Source organism: Miniopterus natalensis, chromosome 1 (assembly GCF_054644295.1).
Source record: "Miniopterus natalensis isolate mMinNat1 chromosome 1, mMinNat1.hap1, whole genome shotgun sequence".
NCBI classification, from domain to species: domain Eukaryota; kingdom Metazoa; phylum Chordata; class Mammalia; order Chiroptera; family Miniopteridae; genus Miniopterus; species Miniopterus natalensis.
The window spans coordinates 9,898,994-9,924,249 of record NC_142081.1 but is presented as its reverse complement, the minus strand read 5'-3'; the positions used below and the strand labels follow the sequence as shown (position 1 = coordinate 9,924,249).

Genomic DNA, 25,256 nt, shown 5'->3' with positions numbered 1-25,256 from the left:
CTTAAGAGAGTGACTCGCCTAACATCACAAGGCTAGTAGAATGGGGGAGTAAGAATTTGCACCTGCAGAGATTTAAAAAAAAAATATGTCCACAAATTCTTCAGTGCTCTTCCCTTCAAAAGGTGGAACCTAACTCTCTTCCCCTTGAGTGTGGCTGCACTTGGTTGCTGGCTTCTAGAGAATGTAATTCCAGTGACATCTGAGATTAGGACAGCAGAGGAGCTGTGGTTTCCTCCTTCCTTTCTCTTACATCATTAGCTTAGGGAAAGCCAGTTATCATATTGTAAGGACACTCAGGTAGCCTTAGGGAGAAGCCCAGGTGACACACTACCTGCTGAGTGAGCTATTCTGGAAGCAGATCTGGCAGCCCCAGTCAAGCCTTCGAATGATGGCAGCCCTGGCCAGCATCTTTACCTTGAACGAAACCCACGCGAGACTTTGATTTGAGCAGGAACCACCAGCTAACCTGCTCCCAAATTCTTGACCCATAGGAACTGTGAAATAATAAATGGCTATTGTTTTAAACCACTAAGTTTTGGGATTCTTTGTTACACAGCAATAAGTAACTTATACAGCACTCAGGCCTGTGCTCATCCCATCAATGGCTGCTGCCTCCAAAATAATGAAATTAGGTAACTATTTCCTTTGGAAGACTGTGAGGAGCTGGCCTTGGATGGAAGGCAGGCGAGTTTCAGAGGACAAAGGTGAGGGATAACTGCTAAGGTAGCAGAGGGAGGGTCATTTCTACAGCAGGTCTGAGTCCCAGAAGATTGTGTGGGTGAAGCCACGGAGACCAGAAACCAGCTGCCAAGAGCTGAGGTGATGGAGACCTGGGTTTCTGGTCTCCTTGGCTTCATATCCCTTCTGATCTGCCCAGGGGCTGGTTTCCTCTCTCCCGAGCCCTCAGGTCACATGACAGGAAAAGAGTGCTGAACGGGCAGTCAGGGGACAAGACCCTTAGAGAATTATGCACAGAGGTAGTTTCCCTCCTTCCAAGGCACTGCAAAGAGCAGACGCCAGCAGGTGAGAGAACAGAAAGCGGCGTTCAGTTACCTGCACACAGTTCCAGCTCAAGCAAGTTAATCTGAGCCATTCTTCTAAGACAAAGAATCACCCACACATACTGTTGTGTTTCTTTAATAATCTTACTTCCAAAAATACACTGTAAACCCCTCCCCTCCACAAATTCAGATCAGATATCAAGTATTTGAACACTGACAGGCTTACTCTTTTCTTAAAGCCTGAACAAATACATCTTTACACACAGAGAAGTTGGTCAAAAGGAAGCCCTTACTGCTTTGTTAAAAATAAACTCATAATAAAACTTGCTGGCCAAACTCCGGAAGCAAGAAAACTCACATCTCTACAGTACAGCCAGTTTTTGGTATGTGTGTGTTTCCCAGCCGAAACAACTCATCCACACCCGCCTTAACCAAGGGGAAACTAAGACCATGAAGGGAAAAAAATACATGCCCCTTGTAAGTGCTAAAGACAAGTAGCTATGGAATTCTGAAAACTCTCAATAAATAGTTCATAGTATAAAAATTCTCAGTTCCATATAGTTTACCTGAAATCAACAGCAGTACCAATTGTCACTGTAATAAAGCATATTGAAATATCTTTGCATATTTACAGCAACGAAAGAAACATGTAATTAGCTCTTCTAAACAATCCCAGAAGAGGGAAAGTTCAGTATAAATTGATACCTGAAGATTCTAGCCCAGCTAGAATAAATCCATTTTAAAAATCTACCATAAAGTATTATAAATACAGGTTTCAGGAGAGCAGGTATAGAGAAGCTACTATGTACTACATGCAGGAGATATCAAGCAAAAAAAAAAAGGCACTCCCTTTGGGGAGAATTAATACTAGATTAATACTAATAAAGATATATCTGGCATAAAAGGCAGATATAAAATTGATACTTGCTGTGAGAATAATTTTATTTCTTGCATCTTAAGAATGTCTTATGTTCTTCTAGAGAGACTTAGAAGAAAAGCCATGCGAATAAAATTCAGATTACATGCCAGGTGAGCGACTTTGTCAAAGGTTTGCCCCAGGAGGGCTTTTCCAAAGAGATGAAAATCCTGTTCTAATTGCCATTCAAACTGATGTTTATCCAAATCGGTGTTTGCAGCCCAAACATCCCTGTCCATAGACTTCACTTAATGTACCTTCTGCTTCTTTCTTCCTTTTTCATTTTAATTTTTCATATTGGAAAATTTGGGTAAGTTGAGTGGATGGGAAAAAGAGACAGCTATGCAGGTAAAAAACCTCATTACGCCGGGCGGAATGTGGCAAAGACCAACAAAAGCAAAAATGCAAGCAAGTTCCTGCACATAGCAGCTTCCCCGGGATGACAAATGAGTGCGGCCCGAGCAGCACAGCTGCTCCCCGGGATTTGCGGGGTTGATGAATTAGCTGCTGCTTATCGGGCAGCGAGCAGAGCCCGCCATGAGATGGTGGCAAAGACACCTTCAGACCAGCCCTTCGGAAACTGGAAACAAAGTTTTGGCCAGAGATGAACATGTACCCAGATTACGTGTGAAAAGAGAAGTTTTAAAAGGGGCACTGAGCACGGCTCTTTTATTTTAGAAACATACCCACTCTGGCTGGCGACTCTTCTGCAGAAAGGCCTTCTCGGAGCCCTGCATAGCCGATGTGGACAGCGAATAGCTGCTGGAAACTCTAAAATAGTGAACTTGGTGGCTGCACACAGGTCATAGCTGCCGCAGGGTGCAGTCTAAGGCTGCTGCATCCTAACATGGCAACATGGCCAGCAAGGTCAAGTCCGGCTTCTCTTAGCCAGGTGGGAGAAAGCACAAGGAACATTGTGGTGGTGAGGCGAGGAGGGAGAGGAAGAGGGAAAGGACGAAGGGGGAGGGAGGGAGAGAGAGGGAGGGAGGGGGAGGGAGAGAGAGGGAGGGAGGGAGGGAGGGAGGGGGAGGGAGGGAGGAAGGGGGAGGGAGAGGACCGAGGGGGAGGGAGAGAGAGGGAGGGAGGGGGAGGGAGGGAGGGAGGAAGGGGGAGGGAGAGAGGAAGGGGGAGGGAGAGGAGGGAGGGAGGGAGGAAGGGGAGGGAGGGAGAGGGAGGGAGGGAGGAAGGGGGAGGGAGGGAGAGAGAGGGAGGAAGGGAGGGAGGGAGGAAGGGGGAGGGAGGGAGAGAGGGAGGGAGGGAGGGGGAGGGAGGGAAGGCGCTCAAACCTGCTAGGCCAAAGGAAAACCCTCACCCTGCCCCACAGCCTCTTACCTGGCAGCCACGCCTGTGAAGGGGGCTCCTTGGAAGGACATCCAGACACGGTTCTCTACTCTGGGTCCATCAGCCTCCCGTCCCCAGAGCTCCGGACCCTGCTTACCCGGTACTGGCTGCAAGGACTGGCTTCTGGTTCAGAAGAACCTTTAAATAGGAGCTAGGGAGCAATGCAGGGCCCCAGTTGGGCAAGGGCAGAAGCCCACAGCTCCAGTGCATTTTAAAAAGACACTTCCCTTCCCGCCTCGCTGCAGTAACTACTAACTGGGAGAAGATACAAATGAAAGGGGAAAATATTTTCAAATTGTTGAGAAAATAACCCAATCCACGCGGGACACCATGCCCAAAACCAACCCAGAAAATGTTACAGCTCAGTCCTTTGAATAAGAATAGTGTTCAATGCAGAAGTTAAAACACTCGCCTCATGACCAGCTCCAAGTTTGAAGAAATCCTTGAACAAAAGGTGCACAGCAGGAGCGAGGGCGCAGCCCAGCCCGTTGCAAGGCCCTGGGGAGGGCTGCAGGGGCACCTGTGATGACATCGCCAGGAAGGAACCTTGCTTCCCGAAGGAAATCGCTCTGGGGGCTTCTGAGGCTCCTAAATGAGATCCTAGGACATGCAGAAATACTGCTCCCACTACGGTTTGATGTCCACTGCGCAGCCCTCCGAAGTGAACAGTCCGCTCCGATAACAGGACATTCTACCAATCGGCTGAGTGTGATGATGTACTTTACACCCACGCGCAGAGCTAGCATATAAACTGTAAATTTTTACTAACACTATTTGTGAGCATAATATTAAAAATCTATTTAATTTTGCCAGGGCCCGTGTGGCTCAGCTGGTTGGGCACGTCCTGCGCACCAAAAGGCTGCCGGTTTGGTTCCCAGTCAGGGCACGGGCCCGGGTTAGATGGTGTTTGCTGTACGGAACAAATGAGTTGCTATTTAACAAGCTCTCATTATTTAATGACGGCCATGCCTGTATTCTGCCCACCTTGGGGCTCAGTTCACCCTACAGACGTCCCCCTCTTCTTTAACTGCCCGTCAGTCTGCTGCTGAGGTAGGGAAGGACAGGTGTACTTAGTCCCACTTCAAAGAGGGGCTGAGTGACTTGCTCAGGGTCACCCCGTCTGTGACCAGTCTGGAAATATGGTACCAAACCACCTTCCCCGCTCCTTTTCGCTAAATCATCAGTAATATTCATGGTAAGTGTCACACCTAATACATTTTATTCTTCAATAAAAACCAAGGGTTCAGAGAAGAGAGAAGGAATACAGTAAGCTTTTGGGGCAGTAACCCTGTTTTCTTTTAAAGGACAGATACACAACTTAAGGAATGAGTCTTATTAATTAGGTGTAAGCCCCCCAGATATGTGTGTGTATACACATCCATACACACATATATACACACAAACAATACTGAACTATTAAGTAACTAGTAATAATTAATAGTTAAGTAACTAGAAAATAGAATAGTATTTTTTCTTCCAAACTAAGGTAAATATTTAGACTATTAATGCAAACTAGTTTTAAGTAATTATAATACAAGAATGAAGATCTGACATTGTAATTTATAATTTAATAATTCCTATTTATGTTACCAGATTTAAAACAAAATCCTTTACTATAATCTGGTATCATTTGAAAAAACTTAACATCTAACCAGTGCGGAAACCAATTTTTTAAAGCCTATAGAGATTATAACACTAAGTATAATAGTCACAAGTAGTTATCTTTTTAGGTTTCATAATACATAGGCTGAAATAAGTCAGCTTAAATTTTAATTAAAAATTTTAAAGATTCAAGTTTTTCACTAAATGTATTCATCGTTAGAAAGTTTTTGGAAAAGTGTGGAGTTTCCTCAAAAAATTAAAAATTGAACTGCCATTTGACCTAGTGACCCCACTTCTGAGAATATATACTAAGAAAGCTGAAACACCAATCAGAAAGAACTTATGAACCCCTAATTTATGGTGGCTAAGATCTGGAAACAGCCCAAGTGCTCATCAGTAGATGTGTGGATAAAAAAGCTGTGGGACATTCACACCATGGAATCCTACGCAGCTGTAAGGAAGGATCTCGTTCTCTTTAGGACAGTATGGAAGGACCTGGAGAATATTATGCTGAGCGAAATAAGCCAGGCAGAGAAAGACAAACTCACGTGATCGCGCTCATACGTGGAATATAATGAACAAAGTAGACTGGTGAGCCAAACAGATCCAGAGACATAGAAGCACGGAACAGACTGAAGGATCGCAGAGGGAAGGCGGGGGTGGGGCAGTGGGTGGGGAGGGATTAGTCAAAGAATTTACATGCTTATATCCATAACCTATGGACACAGACATTGGTATAGGGAAGGCCTTGGGGTGAAGGGATCTATGGGGGGGAAAAGGGGACATCTGTAATACTTTCAACAATAAAGATAAATTTTTTTAAAAAGAAAAAGTTTTTGAAGTTTAAGTGAGTGGAGTTTGAGTATTCTGACATTCAAAAGCAAGGACACTGAAATAAAAAAAATCTGGAATACTTTGACTTTACTCAAATATCTAAAATATATAGCAAAATCATTCAGTAAAATACTGATTATAAACAAATCTTTATTTTCCCAGCCTGTTCTTGTTTTAAAACATGTATACAATTCGACTAATGACACAAAATCCTTATACTACTTCATACATTTTAAGTATGCTTTATACTAAGAAATAATTTTCGTAGCTAGTTATTATTTAAAAATACCTTCAAAACATTTATCTTTCAAAATGTATAAAAAGTACTGATTTTAATGCGCTGCAATATATAGTCTTCACAGAAAGATTTTTATGTAAAACAATCTGCAGTTTGAAACAACTTTATTTATATTTGCTATACATAGCATTATGAAATTTTGAAGTCTATAATGCATTTTCTTCAATATAGTTCATCTTTGCCAGGCACAAAAGCAAAGTTTCTTGTGATATCTCAATTGGTGAAAAAAAAGATTTATACATTCACTCTCATGTTGATAAAACTGTTGCATTCAATGAGTATAAATAACCAAGGATACAGCGGAGTTAAGGGAGAAAACAGGCCTCTGATTACTCAGTAAAATGGCAGAGTCAAGAGTAGCGAACTTTTCTGGTATTTCAATGGTATTATGTTTGAGAAAAAGAAATCTCCAAATGACATACTTCAGTTACATGCACAAATGAAACTGCTTCTGAGAGAAGGTTAGTTTAGGTAGGATAAGAAAAGATTTGGGAAAAGCATTCGCCAAAGAAAAATGTATGTAAAACAAGAGCCTGGTGGCCCCATTAGGACAATGAGGGAAAAGGCAGAGGATTAACCTTTAGAGTAGAGATAAGAGCCATGAGAAACTCTCTGTGGTCACCATTAAAACACGCAGCACCTCGAGGCCTATGCAAACATTACCCAACACTGGGAAAATAGGACTCAAAGGAGGTGTCCTCTCTCTGTTAGGCTGAAATTTTGGTGGTGTCTGCAAGAAAAAAATTCACTTTGTCCCTAAGAACGAATTTCTGTTTGTAAGAGAAGATTTTCCAACCATAAAATGAATTAGGCTTCAAACAGAGTTGCTGCCAAAGACAGGAGGGCTGGGGATGGTCTTCTCTGAAGAGCAGGTGCTAGAACTTCCTCAAAATAACCTATCCTTTCCAGCTGGTAGGGTATGTGTGATTAAAAATAAAATAAAAATTAAGATAACATTCACTTAACATAAAATTCTCCATGTTAAGTGTACAATTCAGTCATTTTCAGTACATTCACCATGTTGGGCAACCACTGCTATTTATTTCCAAGTACGTGTATATGTGGTTTTCTCTTCTTTCAAACAAAATTCATGCCAGTAAAGTTTTTTGGGATATTTTTCAAACTTGTACTACTACAGAGTTCCCTTTAGACTCATCAAAAGAATGACAGTTATTGTACATTTAACTTCCCCTTCTGCCAGTATTTATAAACTGAGCAGCCAGGACAGCACCATGGCACCTAAAATGAACTGTCAGGAAAAGCCAAATGCCTACCACAGCAACAGGTCTGTAATGAGAATTATCACGTATCCATTCCCGCAAAACAGCGCAATATTACATGAAAGTTAAAAATGAAACTGCAGCTAAGAATGTCAAGTTCCTCAGTCTTACTGGATTTTAAAACAAAACAAAGCAAAACAAAACAACAGCAAAAATAATGCTTTTCCAATCCCCCCGCAAGCAGAAGTGCCAGAGAATAAACGGATGGCAGTCTTTGGTTCATAAGCTGAAATTCCCTTCTCTCAGTCACCACCTCCTTTTGCTCTGTCCTCTTGTGAAACGCGGGACTTCGAAATACAACCGAGAAGATGGAACCTGCTCGCTGCGGGAGGGTCGGGAACGCAGACGGAACCTTCTCTCCGTGAAGAGGGAACCGCACCAAACCGCGCAGACCGTCAGCCGAGGAAGACAGGAGCGGGCTAAGGCCCATCCCAGCGCCCGCGTCCGGAGCGAAGCTGCCGTCTCAAGTACTCGCTCACCCGATCTGATCTGATCGGATCAGATCGGATCGGATCGGATCGGATCTGATGAACTTCTCCTTAAGATGCCCTAAGCAGCGCCCTAACTAGACAACTACTACACGTCTTCCCACCTCCCCGAGCAGAAGTACAGCAGGGAAACGAAGTCTGCAGAGCTACCACCAAGAATCCCGTCGTTTAATCCACGTCTCCTTCTAAATACAAGCTTTTTACCACGTGGCCACAAGTAATAAGGGAAAGGAAACGACCGGCAATCAAAGGCACCTCCTTTGCGTTTGTACGAAGAAGCCAAGACAGGTAACCTGGGAGCCACTTTGGTCTTTCTGCCTTTCAGTCCAGCGGCAGCAGAACATAAAATCCTGGCACCTGCCTAAGCCACACAGTCAAGGGCTAAAAGGCGGGCACGGCCTTGGGGAAGGGAAGCCTCGCCCGCTCCCTTACCCACCAGGAGCTGGGTACACAAAGGAGAGGGCACAGAAAAAAGACTCTGAAAGCCAAGGGTCGGAAACGCTGAAGATGGGGACTGAAGCGAGGCACACTGAACGTTCTCAAGATGAAAACTGTTGCCTCTTGAACATACGCTCTCCGCCCCACATAAAAAGAATGGGAATAATTACTCTTAAGGAAAATATTCTAAGAAATGTCACAATTTGGAGTAAAGTCACTTTAGATGGAACAAAATCTTTATGTTGCTGCAGCAGTTATTTTCTTTGGGTAGATTATACATAAAATATTTACTTGATGCATACTTCCTGTTATCTTATGGTGACTTTTCCACTCTTTGAGTTTTATAATCACTCACATTTAAATTCTGAATTTCATTAGAGCCTACAACATTCATTTTAGTGCAAAATAAAAGCATCGCATAAAGATGGACATTCATGTGGGGGATATAATTAATTAAAAGCTAGAAATTGGGGTATTAATGGTGTAAGACACTTGAGGGGTAAAGTCATATATTTTAAGATTTTTCATTATGTTACAATAATTAATCTATAAGGCGACCATTTTGACATAGTGTAAGTGGTATATCAGAATTCAACCTTTTCACTTAGATGTTAAAGAATATTAGAAATGTGATAACACAAACACCCAATTATGTTATCATTGGTCATTGGGAGAACACCCAAAATAATCGAGCGGTCTAAGGCACATATAGGGCCGCTAATGTAGAAATTTTCACCATTTTGAGGTACCCTGACCTTAATAAATATGACAACAACAGGTGTTTGAAATGGGGCAAGGTGAACAAGTAGGCAATAAATTGTATACTTTTATAAAGTATTTGAGAACATATTTTTAAAAATGAGATACAAAAGAAATTTCCTTATTTAAAAAAGTCATGGCTATCCTAGTAAGTTTCTTTAAAATAATTTACCTTATATTTAAAATGTAGCCATTTACCTAGTTCTTGAAGAAATCAGCAGTGATATAAAAAAAATTAAAAGGCAGTTTTTCAGGAGTAAATGAATCTGTAACTCCAAGACAAATAAGTTGAAATTAACTCAGGAAACTCGATTTTCTGTTTTAGTGGGTCAGTGATTTATTATTTGAGAGAGGTTTGGAAGAATTAATGAATTTCAAAATAGCTAATTTAACTCATTCAGCCATAGGATCTGGCGCAGTAATGAGAAGAAACTGGTCTTTCAAAATTTCTGCTGTAAAGAGAATTTAATGTATAGATTTGTTTTTCTTAGATCTACTTCTATTTTACTCCTAATACCAAAAGAGTCCTTCCATTGAACACTTTCACATGAAGCACTTTTCAGTTTATTTCCGATGTGACTAAGTGAAAACCTTGTGAATTTTCAAGTGCATTTCATTGCACCCAACCGAGCTGCGGCAAACCTGGCGGCCGGTGCGGCCTTCCCGGTGCTCACAGGTAGGTGAGGGTGAGGACACTCGACAAGAGGGCTCTTCTCTGAGTGCTCGCTGGCTCTTCCAAAAGCCCCCTCTGATTACTCAGGGGGGTCCGTCAGTTGATGGATTACCCTTCTCTTTCCTCCCTCCTCTTACTCTGCCTGGTGTTTTACCCATTTTGTTTTCTGCCAAGTCCTCCAGAAGAGACGGCAAGGAAAATAAATAAAATGAAACCCCTTAATTTTCAGTGTTCACAATGAGTCAATTACATCATCAGTCATCACGGTGTACTGGCCGCTCTCTGCGCCGTTTTCCATTAGCAACCGAATCCTTTCAGTTCATACTTTACAACCAGCATTTTCTATGAGAATGCAGTTTTCAAATAACGACTTGAAGAGCTAACTTACACATTTCCAAAAATATTCAACATAAGCGTAGATATAAATGGAAATTTTCTTGATTGTTATAAATCTGTGCCTGATGGAATCCCATTTTGTGAATTAGCTATAATTGGTAATAAGTCACACAGCTTCCCCATCATTACTATGACCGCAGGCTAGGAGTACAAGCGACTCAATGAGAATTATGTAGCCATTTGGGCCACTGCAAAGTATAAAAAGTTATTTCCAACAATGATTGTGGACAAAAATGTGAACAAGATGCATAATATTTTGAAAATATTTTAATATTTGCCATTTTTGTTGCCTGTGCTATTAATATATACACTGATTTAGCAATAAATACACTATTACATAGAGTGCAATATTTTTAGCTGGCTGAAAACAATATTTTTAGCTGGCTGCATTATCCCAAGAAATGAATAAATAAATACCATACCCAAATTCCAAACTAATGCTCTAGAGGTTATCATTAACAAAAACTAAAATAAACGTGTTGGGCATTATTTTTTTAAGCACGATTCCTGTAAACACAGCAAAGATCACCTTTCTCAGACTTAACATTTCGTGTGATGGCTTTAAAAGAAAATATAACATACAAATTCTAGCATGTCCTTTTTTGCATAGAAAACGAATTAATCATATCTGTAAATGCAGCAATCCTTCAGTGACACGTCTTCATCACATAACACTTGTTTTCTGAATGAATTCAGAACTTTTGAGCAATAAAAGTGCTCTGCGTAAGTTTATAAAATATGCTTCCTGGATTTAAAATTTAACAGGAAAATTTCCCAATAAGTCATAGCTATGGTTCTAAAATCTTATGTACATGATATCCGGCTACGGGAGGAAACGCCTCCCTGCAGGCAACACAGTGTACAAAGACGAAGCACAGTGCTGAACAGTTTCCCTTTGGGTCTCCCTCGCGAGGCTGCCCGAGCGGCCCGTTCCACTCGTGCAAACCAAGGAGAAGGGGCTGCGAGGACCAACTGAAAGCAGATAATGGAAAAAATGGCGAAAGTACAGTACGTACGCTTTCACCAGTGCACTTCATAAAGTAGTTTGCTTTATTTGTCGCCTTTTATAAAGTGCAGAATTACCTAAAACAAAGACATGTACCTTAAGGTTCCGCGATACCATTGAAACAAAGTGCGGGGAGAGAGCGGCGCAAAATGGAAACACGGGCCTCGCATGCAGCTCCGGCGGCCCAGCACGGAGCCCGGGCCGTGGGGCCTTGGAGCTTCCCTTTTACCTTTGAGAAAAAGATGAGTAATAGCAGGTTATCATCATGTAACCACAAAATAAAAACAATAAGTTAAAATCCCTTCTCAAGAGATAAGTCTATGCCACACATAAAATTCATTACAGAGTCTTTTTGAAAACAGACATTTTCTCCGATAGATCAGTGTTCAAAGGGTGCAAATCTCTGAAAGGCCCACATTACCCACAAGGCGAGGCAGAGGTGTCATCGTCACAGTAGGAGCAGCTCTGGCTGGCGGACATCTGAAAGACCTGTGACTCACTCTGTAAGCAGTTCAAATCCAACCAGCCCCTAATGACATGTACAGGGGCCTCTGCTCTTTCCAGAATCGTCCCGCTGGCGTCCCGCTAGGCCGCTAAACCGTGTGACCTGTGCCCATTCACAGCAACACTCTCCGTCCAGTGCTTCAGGGCAGGATAACTGATAGTTTTCCTGAAAAATTCCCTAAGAGGCAGAGTCCAATGAGGCCAGTGGGACATTTTTGTTTGCTTGGTTTTTTGGCTCATTCAGGATATTTTACTTTCTTAGAGCAGACAGTCTTTGACTTTCACGACACATGGCCTCAGGCATCGCAGAGGGAGCCAAGGTGCCAGGCTCACGGGTCACAGTCCTGCCGCTGGGCGCCGTCAGTCCGAGAACTGGAAGAGGGTGTCGGGGTTACTGCTGTCGGCGGGGTTGCCCGGCTGCAGGGTCTTTGTGGGGGTGGTCTTGCCGTGGGAATGCGAGGACGAGGAATGGGAGCTCTCGCTCGAGCTGCTGCGCGTCTCCGTGCTGGTGCTGGTCTTCTTCATTTTCCTTCTCTTGGCCAGCGGGGCCTTATCCACATTCTGGAGGCAAAACCCCTCCCTCTTGTATTTGTTAAAGGCCTGGGGAGGAAAACAAGGGAACCGGGTGAGGGCCAAGGAGTTAAGATCCCTCGGCAATTACGGGCCGGAGACAACTCTGGGTTGTTGGCCACAGCTCCAAGTTGTTAGGGAATAAAGTCCTACAAACCACTGCACCCAAACCTCAAACCACTGCACCCAAACCTCCTGTGGGTAGGGAAGCTCATGGGAAGACTACTGAGGATGCTGCTTAAATAAACCAGCCAGGCTGTCCAGGAGTCATGATTCCAATACATCGTTTGAAGACGTTAGCGCTGCCTCTCAATAAAATACATTGACTGACTGGAAGTTCCTGAAGACTGTCAGCAATCTAACACACCCCTCCCCACACCTCGTCCCTGGGAACCCCCATTTCTCTTACTGCTTCTGGGTCTGAGATTTAAAATTCTGACCACAAAGTCCCAACACAGAGCAGACTTAATCCATTATGGGCCCCTGCTCTCCACTTCCAGTCAATGCAATCGGGTGTACCTTGGCCACTTAATACACACGGAGAAGATAAGGGCTACAAACCCCAGGCTGGCTCTAACCTCTCAGTGGCCTGTCTTTACTTTTCTTAGCCTCAAGCTCTGGCATGGCTGTGGTTGTCCCTGACAACCTTGCATCATATGTCACTGAGCAGACGTGGATCATCTGCTACAAATTCTTGCGGTTAATCTCTTTACACCTCACCACATCCTAGGTCATTAATTTTTTAATCAATTTCTGCAGCCAAAGAGGAAATGTTATTCCTTTTTTCTTAAGATAATCCCTTCAAGAGGTAATTTTATTTCTTCTTAATTCATTTACTCCTTAGACAATTATCTTAATGTGTTTGCATCTGCTTGGCACAAATGTGCAGTTACTGCAATGCAGCCTCAGCCTTCACATACACAATCAATGCCAACCACTTTACTTCTGATCTGCACGGTCTCTAGAACATACAGGCACAAAATGGCTGTTGAATGAACGAACTTTCACAGGTGCCTTAGTTCCTAATATTGATAGTTTTAAAGAAAATGATTTAGCTTATTTGAGAGGAAAAAAAGTTCCAGTATTATGCACATTGCTTTCATTACCTACAGAAAACCTTCAACTATTCTAGTATCAGACCTTATTTCACACACTCATTCCAAATGTCCAGGAAGGGTGTTACGTGTTAGCAGTGACTCTGGTCCCAGCGCACTTTCTGTTTATAAATGTGTTTTGATCAAGAAGGGATTTATAAAAACGCACCTGACATTAAAAAACACTTGTTTTTAAATGTATTACTAAGATTGTGTCTCGGAGGTTATGAGGTGTCTGGTTCCTTTTCAAACCCCCACATGAGCGGAGCACAGGCCCTTACGTGGAAGGTGGCTTTCACGCAGGTGTGCACGGCAGCTCCTGAGGATCCCAGGATGTCGGGAGTCATCAGAGGATTGGAGGACAGCTGACTGCCGTCTTGAAGCCACTCATTGTATCTCAAGTCAGACATTTTAAGCCTTTTATTTGGATCGACTGTGAGAAGTCCTGTGGGAATAAACAAGATGTTTTTATTTTATGATCTGCCATTTCAAACAGAGTTTAAAATCGACCTCAGACATAAATATCAATTATGTTCACATGACACGATGGTTTCTACAAGGCTTCAACCTCCTACGAAAATGATTACCCTTTCATATGTATTTAAATGCCCGGGTGAACGCTGGATGCTAATGAGAAAGCCCACAATAGCCTATTTCTAGGAGGCTGGAGGCTGACTTTTCAATCAGGAGAAAATAGGCACCCCAAAGAGAGACTCCCAATGGTGCCCGGGCAAACTCCGAATGAAGAAAGAGCCCCTAGACCGACTTCATTCCCTAACGACACCTTCTCTAAGTCAGGGGGTGCAGTCAGGCCTAGAGAGATGGAGACTCAGAGGAGCACTGAGGAGGTACGCAGACAAAACCCCAGCTATTACATGGTCAGGAGACAGGCGGCAGCGGAATCCCCAAGCACCAGGTGCTGGCTGCTCAGGGGAAGGGCTCAGCCTCGGGGTGTGGGCACCTGGGAAGCTTCCAGAAGATGTGTCCTGGGGGAGGAGCAGAGTGGGCTCAATAAAGAGGGTGCCCAGGGACTGAGAAGAGCACATGCATGGATGTGCAGGAGCCCGAAAACTTGGCACAGCTGGGGAATCAAGTGTCCGCGGTGGCAGGACGAGGGGACGCGAAGCAGAGGCAGGAGGCCAGGTCACAAGGGCCTTGAATCCTGAACGCGCCATGACGGGACCTGACTTGGAGTAAATGGCTCTCTGAAGGATTTTTAACAGAGGCACGAGCATGTCTGGGTGTTAGGAGGTCACTCTGCCGATCGGTGACAGACAGGCAGAGTCGGAGGAAGCGAGGCAAGGCAGGAGGATGCCGGAGGGTCTCAGGAGAGACGCGGTGACAGGGACTAAGGTGGCGGCCAAGCGAGGGGGGAAGCTGGATCCGCAGGACGCAGCCACTGGCTGTGGGAGGCAGGGAGCTGGCAGGTGCCCTGCTCCTCGGCCGTGCTAAAGAGAGGCGGGAGAGGCACACATGGGGAGAGGGGAGTAAAAGGACAGGCGGGGCTGGAGGTGTGGGGCTGGGGCGCTGGCGGCGGCGCTAGGCCCTGCGGAGGCTGCGGACGGGTTACGGAGGGAGCATGTTGGGGAAGAGGCGCCACACGGTGGCCTGGGCCTGCGGAGCGCCAGGGTTTCTTGGCGGCTACCAAGCCCGCCTAAGGGCAGGACTCCACGTCTGTCTGCCCAGAGTGTGACCCGCACCACCTCCCTGGGGTCTTACCTTGGATCAAATCTTTAGCCTCTTGGGATACGTTCTTCCAGGCTTCTCCTTCAAAGGAGAAATCTCCCTTTTTAATTTTCTTCATGATTTCCACTGCGCTGGTGCAAGTCAAACTTTGGTCCTGAGACTGGAACGGAACTTGCCCGGACAACATTGTATACTGTCGGGGAAAAAGCGACAAAGGATGGTTCCTTCTCCAGCTTATTACGACCGGCATTACTGGTGTGAAAGGCTGTGACTGCTGTCGCTGAAACAGCAACACATTCCCAAGGCTTGTGGATAAAGAGGAGCGGCTTATTATGTCGAGATGTAAAACCATTTGTATAACTTATTCAGAACAAGAAGAATAAAAAGGGGTAATCCAACTATTTCAAAAAGATGCTATGAAGGTTAACAGGAAATTTAAAGACAGCAGAACCCTGAATAGCTATTTTTCTATGCAATTCCATGTCCTTTCCTTGGGACACTAACTATGGATAAGAACTTAAAAAATTTCTTATTTAGGCTTCTTCATTTTGTTTGTAATTATCCCAATTTAATTTTGTTTTTCTCATCGCTGTGTTAAGTACAATAAACGCTCTACAGTCACCTTACTTCATTGTAGCCACATGCCTGAAAATTTACATGAAAGGTTTTGTCCTTTAAAAAGTCAACAGAGCCCTGGTCAGGCAGCTCAGTTGGCTGGAGCATCATCCTGATGCGCCAAGGTTGTGGGTTCGATCCCTGGTCAGGGCACATGCAAGAATCAACCAATGAACCCATAAATAAGTGAAACAACAAACTGATCCATCCCTTCCCCCTCTCCCCATCCCATTTCTCTAAAAACTTGACAATCACATCTAGAGGGAAGCTCGGCTTCTGTCCATACCATCACACAAAGTTGTTTCCATAGAGACGGCATTCAGAAGCTCTAAAATACCTGCCTGCATGTCTAAGATGATATTTTAGAACCTTAAAAAGGATGGTGGTTATAACTGGCTTATATTTAAAGTAAGGGCTCTTTTACAAGGGGTGATCTTAGATTATTACAAAAAATGAAAGGCTCTTTTCTTTTCTTTTTTATGAGAGTGCTACTAATGTTTAAGTCCTTAAATAAAACTCTCAAATCTATAGAAGTTAGCTGTTTATTTTTATTTTAAAATCTGATTCATAAATGTGTAATCTTAGTTTGAAAATTATAAAGGAAGACTTAGAATTACCGAAATGAAAACTATATAAAACTTAAACTAAAAGAGGAACCATCCTGCAGGGACACCTGGCTAGCCATTAGGGGAAAACAAGCTGACACCAAAATAAACCCCAGATGGAGTGCTGATTAAAGTATAAAAATAAAATATAATTCTAGAGGAGAATTTAGGAGGATATTTTTATAATCTCGGGTTGGGGTGGGATAGAGTGACAATCTGAGTCAAAGCAGGTTCCATAAATGAACATAGAAATAAAAAAAACACCCCACCTTTGTATTTAAATCCCTCTGAAAACAAAATTAAAATCCCATATTACTACAAAGTTGTGAAACAAATGACAAACCAGAAAACATTTCCAATATTAATGGCAGATAAAGGATTAAAATCCGTAACAGAGCTTTAAAATCCAATGAGAAAAATTTCCCATGGGAAAGTGGGCAAAGCTCATACACAGCAATTCTTAAAAGAAAAATACAAACTTCCAGATACATGACAAGATGCTCAGACAATATTCATCAAAGAAATGCATGTAAACGACAACAGCAGGAAATAATGTAAGACTGAAATCGACAGTCTTCCTTGTATTTGCATACAGTTCGTGAGAACGTGATATGGAAAACCTTCTAGGAAGAAATCCAGGCACAGATTTCAAAATAAAGATGTGCATCGCCTTCTCCAGGAAATCTACTCTAAACAAACAGTGAGAGCAGTGTAAGCACATATATATGTAAAACATAAGCATTTGCATTGTTTAAAATGAGCGAAAAACTGGAAAATACTCACTTCTCATTAGGAAATAGTTAAACTTTTCAGACTCAAACTACGTATATACTATAATCTCATCTAAAAACACCCAAATATATATGCATGTCTGTATAAAAACTTACAGAAAGACATAAGGAGGGTGGGGGCCGGGAGTTGGAGGGAGAGCTTACACAGCTTCGTCTCTGTATGATGAGATTACTAATGATCTCACTTTTTTCTTCTCTCTACACTGTCTGAAAATTTCTCCCTAAGATTATGCATTACAAATTATATGCATAAAAAGTAAGGCTAGTTGAGAAAAAACGCGCCAAGATCTTGTTAGCTTAATGTTACGTTTCTGATCACCGCAGCCAAGAACATTTTACGAAAAACATGTTGACTGTGATTACTATCAGTTACTATAAACATTTCTAATTTTATCTATTAATTTGTTAATTTCTCCTAAATGATATTCTTTAATTACATTTTTAGTCTCAAAATCTCAAAGAATATATTTTTAATATTTTTCTATTGAGTCACTTTACTATTTTCACATTACATCTAATATGCATATACTTTGAAAATACACTATTCTTTTAAAAAAAACACACGTAACTCTTTTATTCACATAAAACACAGCTGCTTTAAATATTTCAAAATAAACCAAAATCAAAATTCCTAAATTTTCTCCAATGCAAATTTTAAGAAAAGGAAAGAGTCTTCTGTCAGGCCTCTAACTGAAAAGAAACCAACTTGCCAATTTTTTCATGAATATAGGAAAACCAGCAGAGAGAGAGAGACAGGTATGGACGGCATCCAGAAACTGACTAGGTTCAATGGCTCTACTGAATGAACTCACCAAGATGACGCCCAGGCTCCAGAGGTCGCAGGACTCATCGTAGCCGTTATGGTTCAAGAGCTCCGGGGCGGCAAAGTGAAGGGTGAAGCACGGGGTCTTGAGAGGCTGGTTATCCGGCGGCTTTAAGCGTGCAAACCCGAAATCAATTACCTTAATTTCCAAATTGTCATTTTCATCAGTGAACAATAAATTCTGCAAGATACAAACACATCAGTCTCACTAAAATGTCATGGGACTTGTGATGCATTCATGTAAATTGCATGTTGATACTGGATTCAGACACAGAGGGTCTGATGGGGAGGGTCCGAGAGCTGGACATCAGTGCACTGTTGTTCTTTGCTTTGTAACTTTTTGTGTTACTTCAGTTTTACAATGTCACGTGGAACATGTCGACTGCATCATGTCTGGTCTGATGTCAGAGCCATTGTCCAGTTGTCTAGACTTTTCCGGAACCCTGACTACAGCGTTTGCGGTTCACTTCCTCCACCGACCTCCCTCCCAAGATGCTCATGTGAGCCTCTCTGTTCAGACTCTGCCCAACAGTGCACCAAACTGAAGTTAGGACTCTTTATATTTTCTCTTAGCATTATTTATATTTCCTTCCTGGCACGTATTGCCTCTGCATTATTAGTTCAGTGTCTTCATCCCCACTAGACCTTCATTCCAGGGTAGGGATCTGTGTCCCCCTTATTTATGACTCCGTCCTGAGGGTCCGGCATGGTCAAACAGTAGGCGCTTTGATAATTATGTGTCCAATGAATGGAGTCACAAATAAATAGTTATGTAAGATCCATTATAACATACCAAAGAAGACATGGTGGAGACATACATTTCAGAACTATTTTCTCCAAAACAGTTAAACATTCTTGATGCTCATGAATATTATACCTCAGTTATTCAGAAAACACTGTTATTCTGAATCATTCATCCACTAAAGCTTCTCAATCACTAAGGTTTTACTCTACTGCTTTTTATATTTATTACATCCTTAATAAATGCTAACTGTACTGAGGCACAAATCATCATTTTTATCAGCACATCAAGCTAGTACCCACAGTATGTAAACCTGACTACAGTATTGTCTTTAGACAATAACAAGGCCTGTTATACCTTTAATGTTCATTCAATTACTCCCCAGCTCTGTAACATCATTTGTTTTGCTAATATTATTCTAACTGAAGTAAAAAACATCATAGAAGGTGCCATTGATACAAAGAAGAAAAATCTCCTAAGCCTTTTATTCAGAAGTTAAAAGTAAGTAAAGTGGGAAGAAAAACAAAAAAAATTAACCGAGAAGTTTGAAAGAATTTTCTATCATATAATGCTTAATTGTGAATTTGAGATGGAATTAAAATATGAATATAATTAAGTGTAAGGCTTCACTACAACTGAAGTCACAGGTGGGGGTCCAGGGACTTGTACTTGGGAGACATCTTTCAGCAAAGGGCTCCTGAGCTCCTCCGCAGGGCGCTACATGCAGAGCAGTGAGCCAAGCACACCTGGACCCTGGTCATTGAGCCTATTAGATCTTTGAAAATGACTTCAGTTTATTCCTTATTAAGAATGGCAATGGACTTCCTTGACCTTGCCCCTAGAAGTGGAGGGGATGCAGCACTCCCCTCTCCTTGCCTCTCCTCTCCCAAGTCTAAGTGGAGTGGGCTGTCAACTGTCAGGAATGGGCGGGAGTAATAATTCAATCTCCTCGTATCCGCGTCTCAAGCTCTGCCTGAAACTAAGTTGATGTAATTTTTCTTAATCTTTTAAGACTATGGGAACCAGTTTCAAAAATACAAAGCAGCTTACTAAGGATGTCAGCCAGCTTCTAAACTTATCAGATTCTCACCTAGAATTCAGGGTTTTGCCTATGCAGAAAATGAGTGCCGCATACATAAATATCATCAACAGATACAGAATCATATCTTAAAATGCTATATCACTGGGGAAAGGATTAAATTTTTGGTTTGGAAATAATATACTCTGCAGTTTAAAAGTCGAAGTGAAAGCTCTTTTATCACAAAAGTGTTAGTACAAAGGTACATTTTTGGTTCTCCAAAAAATAATTTTGATTTAGAATTACAATTGTAGTAGAATGTTCTAAACAATCTGACAAGTCTTCATTTCAAATGACTATGTGAGAGAAAAGTTTTATAACATATAAGAAGAATTAAGTGTCAGTAAAATAGGAAGGCAAACTAAATCCACTGGAGGGGACAGCTGCATCGTTTGAGACTCATGAGATGACAGATGGCCAGTTATCAAAGAATAAAACATGTGAAAACGAATTCTATACAGTCATGGAACAGATCTTTTCAATTAAAAAAATTACATGCTTGTTCCTTGTCTATCAAGAAAACATTTAAGGGGTGTGCTTTCACACTTAAAAATAGACAGCTAATCTCCAATGCACAGAGCAGCAGATTGTCAGTGGGCGTCCTGGAGGCGCGTGAGAACTCTGATGAAGAAAGCAGAGGGGCAGCTATCACAGTCACAAGTTCACAAAACAAATTCATTTTTGATTAACCACTAGTGTGATGAATAACAGTAATATCAAATGCAGAGCCTGGCCCTGGCCAGTGTGGCTCGGTTGGTTGGAGTGCCATCCCATGCACCGAAAGGTCTCGGGTTCAATTCTCGGTCAGGGTGCGCACGGGAGGCAGCCGATCAATGTTTCTCTCTCTCTTCCCCTCTCTCTAAAAATCAGTGAACATGTCTTCGGGTAAGGATTGAAAAAACAAACACACACACTAAAGTTTAAACACTTTAGGAATTGTTCAATTGCATTTGAATGCACACAGTTCCATTTTGAAAAGCATCTCTTCCTGTCCAGAATCCAAGGGACTTAAATAAAAGGCAAAAATGGTGCTCTGTGAAAAACATTCTTTTGTGACTTTAACACAAAAATAAACACCAAATAAATTCTTTTAAATATACTTGAAAATGCATTATGATCACATGGGTAATAAAACATGATGTTCTATTTTAAAGAGGAAATACGTATAATTTTGCATATAGAAAGGATGATTCATTGCTATTCTTTTATAAATTATTGGGTTTTGCTTTTAAATTTTCATTTTTATTTTGGTGATTTTCTAAAAGGGAGGAACTTTCTTATTTTTGATAATATAAAGGGATCATTCTAGAGTTAAAGCCTTAACCTTTCAAAGAAGAAATATGTAAAAAAGCTGCTACTTCTGCAGTGCTACAGTTCTATAAATATTACAGTACATGAGCAAAGGAGCGCACATATAAGGATGGTGTACCTAATTAAATAAGACAATTCTTTACATTTTGATATTTAGAACTGAATTATATATGTTCCTACTCATGAGCTAATCGATTTGATTACAAATGTGAAAAATGAGCTTTCAAAATACACCATTTAAAAAAACCCTCTAAAATGGTATACATATAGAAGGGATATTATTTTCTGCTACAAAAATTTCCATTGCTATTTTTAGTCCACAACTGTTGCATAAAGTATTTCTTCCATAAAAGGCTCTCACACTTACAAATATAACCTCAAGATGATCAGCGGGCAAAAAAAAAAGACAAGTTTATTTTAGACTGAGATAGAGAAGAAAAAAAATCCAAGAATCATGATATTCCCAGGTATCCATTTAGCAGAAAGCCCTGCAAGTGAAGGAGCCCACTCGTATTTGGGGGATAGTCAGTAACGAGGCTGGACGGGGTGAGGAGACGTGCTCTTTGGTACCTCGGGTTTCAGGTCTCGGTGCACCACTCCCACGTCGTGCATGTGGCTCACGGCTGAGACGAGCTTCCGCATGATGTAGCTGGCCTCGGTCTCGCTGAAGTGCTGCTTTTTCTTAATGCGTTCAAACAGCTCTCCCCCGTTCAGAAGTTCCATCACGAGAAAAGTGTGAAGCTAGGGCAGGAAGAGGAAGGTGGAGGGCCTCAGTGAAGAAGTTTATGAACATATAAAACATTTATTGACTGTTAACTATCACCAATAAATTTAAATAGTCCCTTGTTAAAATCAGCAGCAGCAATCCTTGCATTTTAGAAGAGCGAGCTGCAGGAGACCGTGGCTTTTTTAGAATTCTATTTTGGTAACGGAAAATTTCAAGTACCGCAGTGCAGCCTTTATATATTCTTTTCTTTCATTTGAATTCCATTCCAATTCTATCAGGTTTACATACCTTTCTTGTTAAAGTGTGACCTAGTACTGATAGTGTGAAACTGGCTGCTTTAAATCACATACAAGATTACTGATGGTTGCTTTTTTAAAAGGCCCTGTTTTGTGATGCCCTCCTGTTAGGGCTTAACAGGTAATTTTCAGGGCTCCTGTCAATACCCATGGCAAATATCCATAACTCATTGTAGGTTTTTGTTTTTTAAAATAACTGCTTTAGATCCCAATAGCATTATCTTAACTAGTTTACTCAGTTATATACTTACTATGCTTTCCAGACATTTCCATAAAGGAAATAACATAGCTATCAAAAAACAAAGGAATTATATTAGCTCTCAAATGAACACAAATGGTTTTAAAAAGTATATCAAATCAATATTCAGATTCAGGTGCCATGCATTATAGCACCAATGTCACTCAAAAGGCAAAACAGAGTATGTTTCCCTTTTAATTAGCAAAATCCAGAAAACCTGCTTCATAAAAAAGACAATTATAAATACATCGTCCTGCACCTATTAGGCAAATTGTAAAGGGCGAACAACCCTTTTAGTAAGAAGAGAACTGCTCTCAGGCTACTAGCGATCAAGCCAATTTGAGTTTCTACATCAGACAAATAAGGTCAAAGTTGAAGATCTGTTACAAGTACATGCCTGTGAACTTTTTAAAAAATGGAGGGCAATGCCTATCCTATAGTGGTTTAAAAGATAGGTATTAGAGTCAAACCTGGATCTGAATGTCAGTTCTCTTACTTACGTCAGTGGGGATATTATTTTAACCTTAGGATCCTTATAAATAAAATGCAGATACTGAGAAATTTTTATGTGGTAGCTTGAACAATGGCCCTCCAAAGATGCCCATATTCTACTCCCCAGAACACGTGGATGTTACCTTACAATGGTAAAGGGACTCTGCGGTTGTGATTAAGGATCTGGAGATGGGGAGACTATCTCAGTCATCCATCAGAGCCAACAGTGTGAGGTGGGGTATGGAGACAGGAGATGGAAGTGAGGCACGGAGGGTTACAAGCCAGGAATGCGGGCAGTCTCTGGAGGCTGAGAAAAGCATTCGAGTGGACCGTCCCTTAGGGCCTCCAGAAGGAACCAGCCCTGCTGACACCCTATCTTTACACCATTGAGATGATTTTGGATTTCCGATCTTCAGACTGTGGGATGGTAAGCTTGTTTTAGGTTTGTGGTCATTTGTCACAGCAGCAATAGGAAACTAACAGAATAGTAAAGCATGAATCCTGGTCAACAAAATGAACTATACTGTAGCACAGTCAACGGATGAAGTCCTGCCCTCAATCGATTTCACCCAGTAGTTGAAAACAAGACTATGGATGAGCTAGGCAACTATCACCATCATGGGTAAAACAGCCCAAGATATCAACTGTATATCAGAATGATGATATATTTATATTAGTACCTATAGGATTATACCATGACATAACTGATTCTAGTAACTCTTGAGTATAAAAATAGCATATAATAAATATAACTTGTGATGTAAAACATTGGGGATGCAGTTCCTGAGATCTGACCTCAGCCTGAAGGTCAGAGATTGAATGTCTTTGCTGGGATGTGGCTGGGGGACAGCTGCAAAACCACAGAGCTGGGCGCTGAAGGCCATTGACCAATCCTGATTGACACTGTCCAGGCTCTTCCTAAGCTCCTCCAGTGGACAGGGGACTCATTACCTACACTTTAGTTGACTAGCCCAATTAGGGGAAGGCAGTAGAGGAGCAGGAAGAGCATTTCCTACTGAGTTCTTGCTACTAAGATGTTCCTTTTCTGGCTATGAGAACCAAAGAGCAAGAAGATGATGAGATTAGTTCTGCTTACCCACCTGATGTGAAAACCAGGCTGTTTCTGCCTCCCCTAGGGCAGTAGAGTAAAGTAATTAAAAGCCTGCTTGGGTTTTAAGTTGGGCTGCTTGGGTTCAGATCCCAGCATTAGCACTTACCAACTGTGAGACCCTGTTACTTAACTTCTGTGAGTTTCAGTTTCCTTACCTCATAGAACTGCTGGAAAGACTAAATAAGATAACCCTCGTAGAGTGGTGCAGTGCCTGGACCACAGGAGGCATGACAGGAACAGCAGCAGTCCTCACAGTTACGCTGCTGCGGCTGCCTGTTTCACTGGGATGTATCAGTCTGGGTGCAGCACTCGGGGAAATTTCAATGTGGTAGAGAAGTGGGCCATAGACCCTTCTGAATCTGTTTCTCCTTGGTAAAACCATGATTGGTTTTAGCTCTGTGCCCAGCATGTGGTCTTGAACAGGGCTGTGTCATCCCACCCAGCCCCCGAGGAAAAGACAAACGTCATGGAGCAATTTCCCTCACGAGGATGGCAGTGGAGGAACTGGGGAGGAACAGGGGCCTGACACAGTGGCGCTCCTCTTGTATCCTAAGTCACATGTGTCAGTGTTAGGTTTCCGTTAAAAATCAGGACTGGGAGTAGCAGAGGGGGCAGCATGGCATGGCCCGCGGCCGGAGCAGAAATTGCCACCTGGAGCAGGCAGGTGAAAGGGAGGGATCTTTGCCTTTCTGCTTCCTTCCTGACCTTTAGTTCGCTAATTAGGTTCAAGGTTCTCTACATTCTATTCTAGAAGTAGAAGGAAAGTTGAACATTCCTGAGTCCTGAGAGGTCTGAGCGATTAAGCTCCAGTGGCTGCAGCTGAACTGGTAATAAGCACAGCGAAGCTGGTGGCAGTGGCCCTGGGCTCCAGCCCCTCTGTTCCCCTCCCATGTCACCTATGGCTGCCGCCGAAGGAGAAACACAGAAGTTAAAGGATGCACTGATTTTGGGGGTGGTTAAGACTGTGTGTGGAGGGTTTCTCTGCCCTTTGTAGCAGCTGGGTGACGTTGCACATTAACTCTGACCCAGTAGCACCAACAAAACTGGTAAAAAAAGATAGAAACTTGGAATGTGAATTAGTATGCACAGAAAAAAAAAAAGTGGACTACCTGATCATGAAAAACTTCGTGCAATTTCACAATATTGGGGTGTCCTTCACAGAGCTTCAGAGCTGTTATTTCTTTCTGAGTATTGGCTTCCATCCTGTGAGATGGAACAGTTAGTCTCTACAAACCTCTTCGCCAAGTGTTTGTCAGTATCGCCCCAACCCTCATTTTGTTTTTATTTACAGTGTATTCAGAATATAAGCGTCAAAAGATGAGAAGTTTCCATGAAAGTAATGAGTCATACCACCCACCAGAATAAGTAATGCATTATTCTTGAGAAAAGATAGTTTCTGAGTCAGAAAACAGCTAATCACACAAAGAGATGGATGCCCTACTTGCCTGACAATTTGGTAATAAGAATATATATAAATATGAAGTTAAAAATTAGTTACCAAAACAACTAGCTGGTTCTCCAAGCTACCAGTAGGTTGCTAA

The 25,256-nt window shown here is 42.1% G+C and overlaps 1 protein-coding gene across 3 annotated transcripts in view; it reads right to left on the bottom strand.

Moving 5' to 3' along the window:
• Positions 1-10,415: 10,415 nt before the first annotated feature.
• Positions 10,416-25,256, bottom strand: part of RPS6KA5 (ribosomal protein S6 kinase A5) — a 106,632-nt gene continuing 91,791 nt past the window's right edge. For all 3 annotated transcript variants that reach the window (XM_087818572.1, XM_087818575.1, XM_087818580.1), the window contains 6 exons: positions 24,825-24,918; positions 21,422-21,592; positions 17,710-17,901; positions 14,920-15,079; positions 13,482-13,645; positions 10,416-12,136 (listed from right to left, as the gene is read on the bottom strand). In XM_087818572.1, coding sequence (XP_087674698.1) covers positions 11,897-12,136; positions 13,482-13,645; positions 14,920-15,079; positions 17,710-17,901; positions 21,422-21,592; positions 24,825-24,918 — 1,021 coding nt within the window. In that variant the 3' untranslated portion in view covers positions 10,416-11,896. The remainder of the gene's footprint in view (positions 12,137-13,481; positions 13,646-14,919; positions 15,080-17,709; positions 17,902-21,421; positions 21,593-24,824; positions 24,919-25,256) is intronic.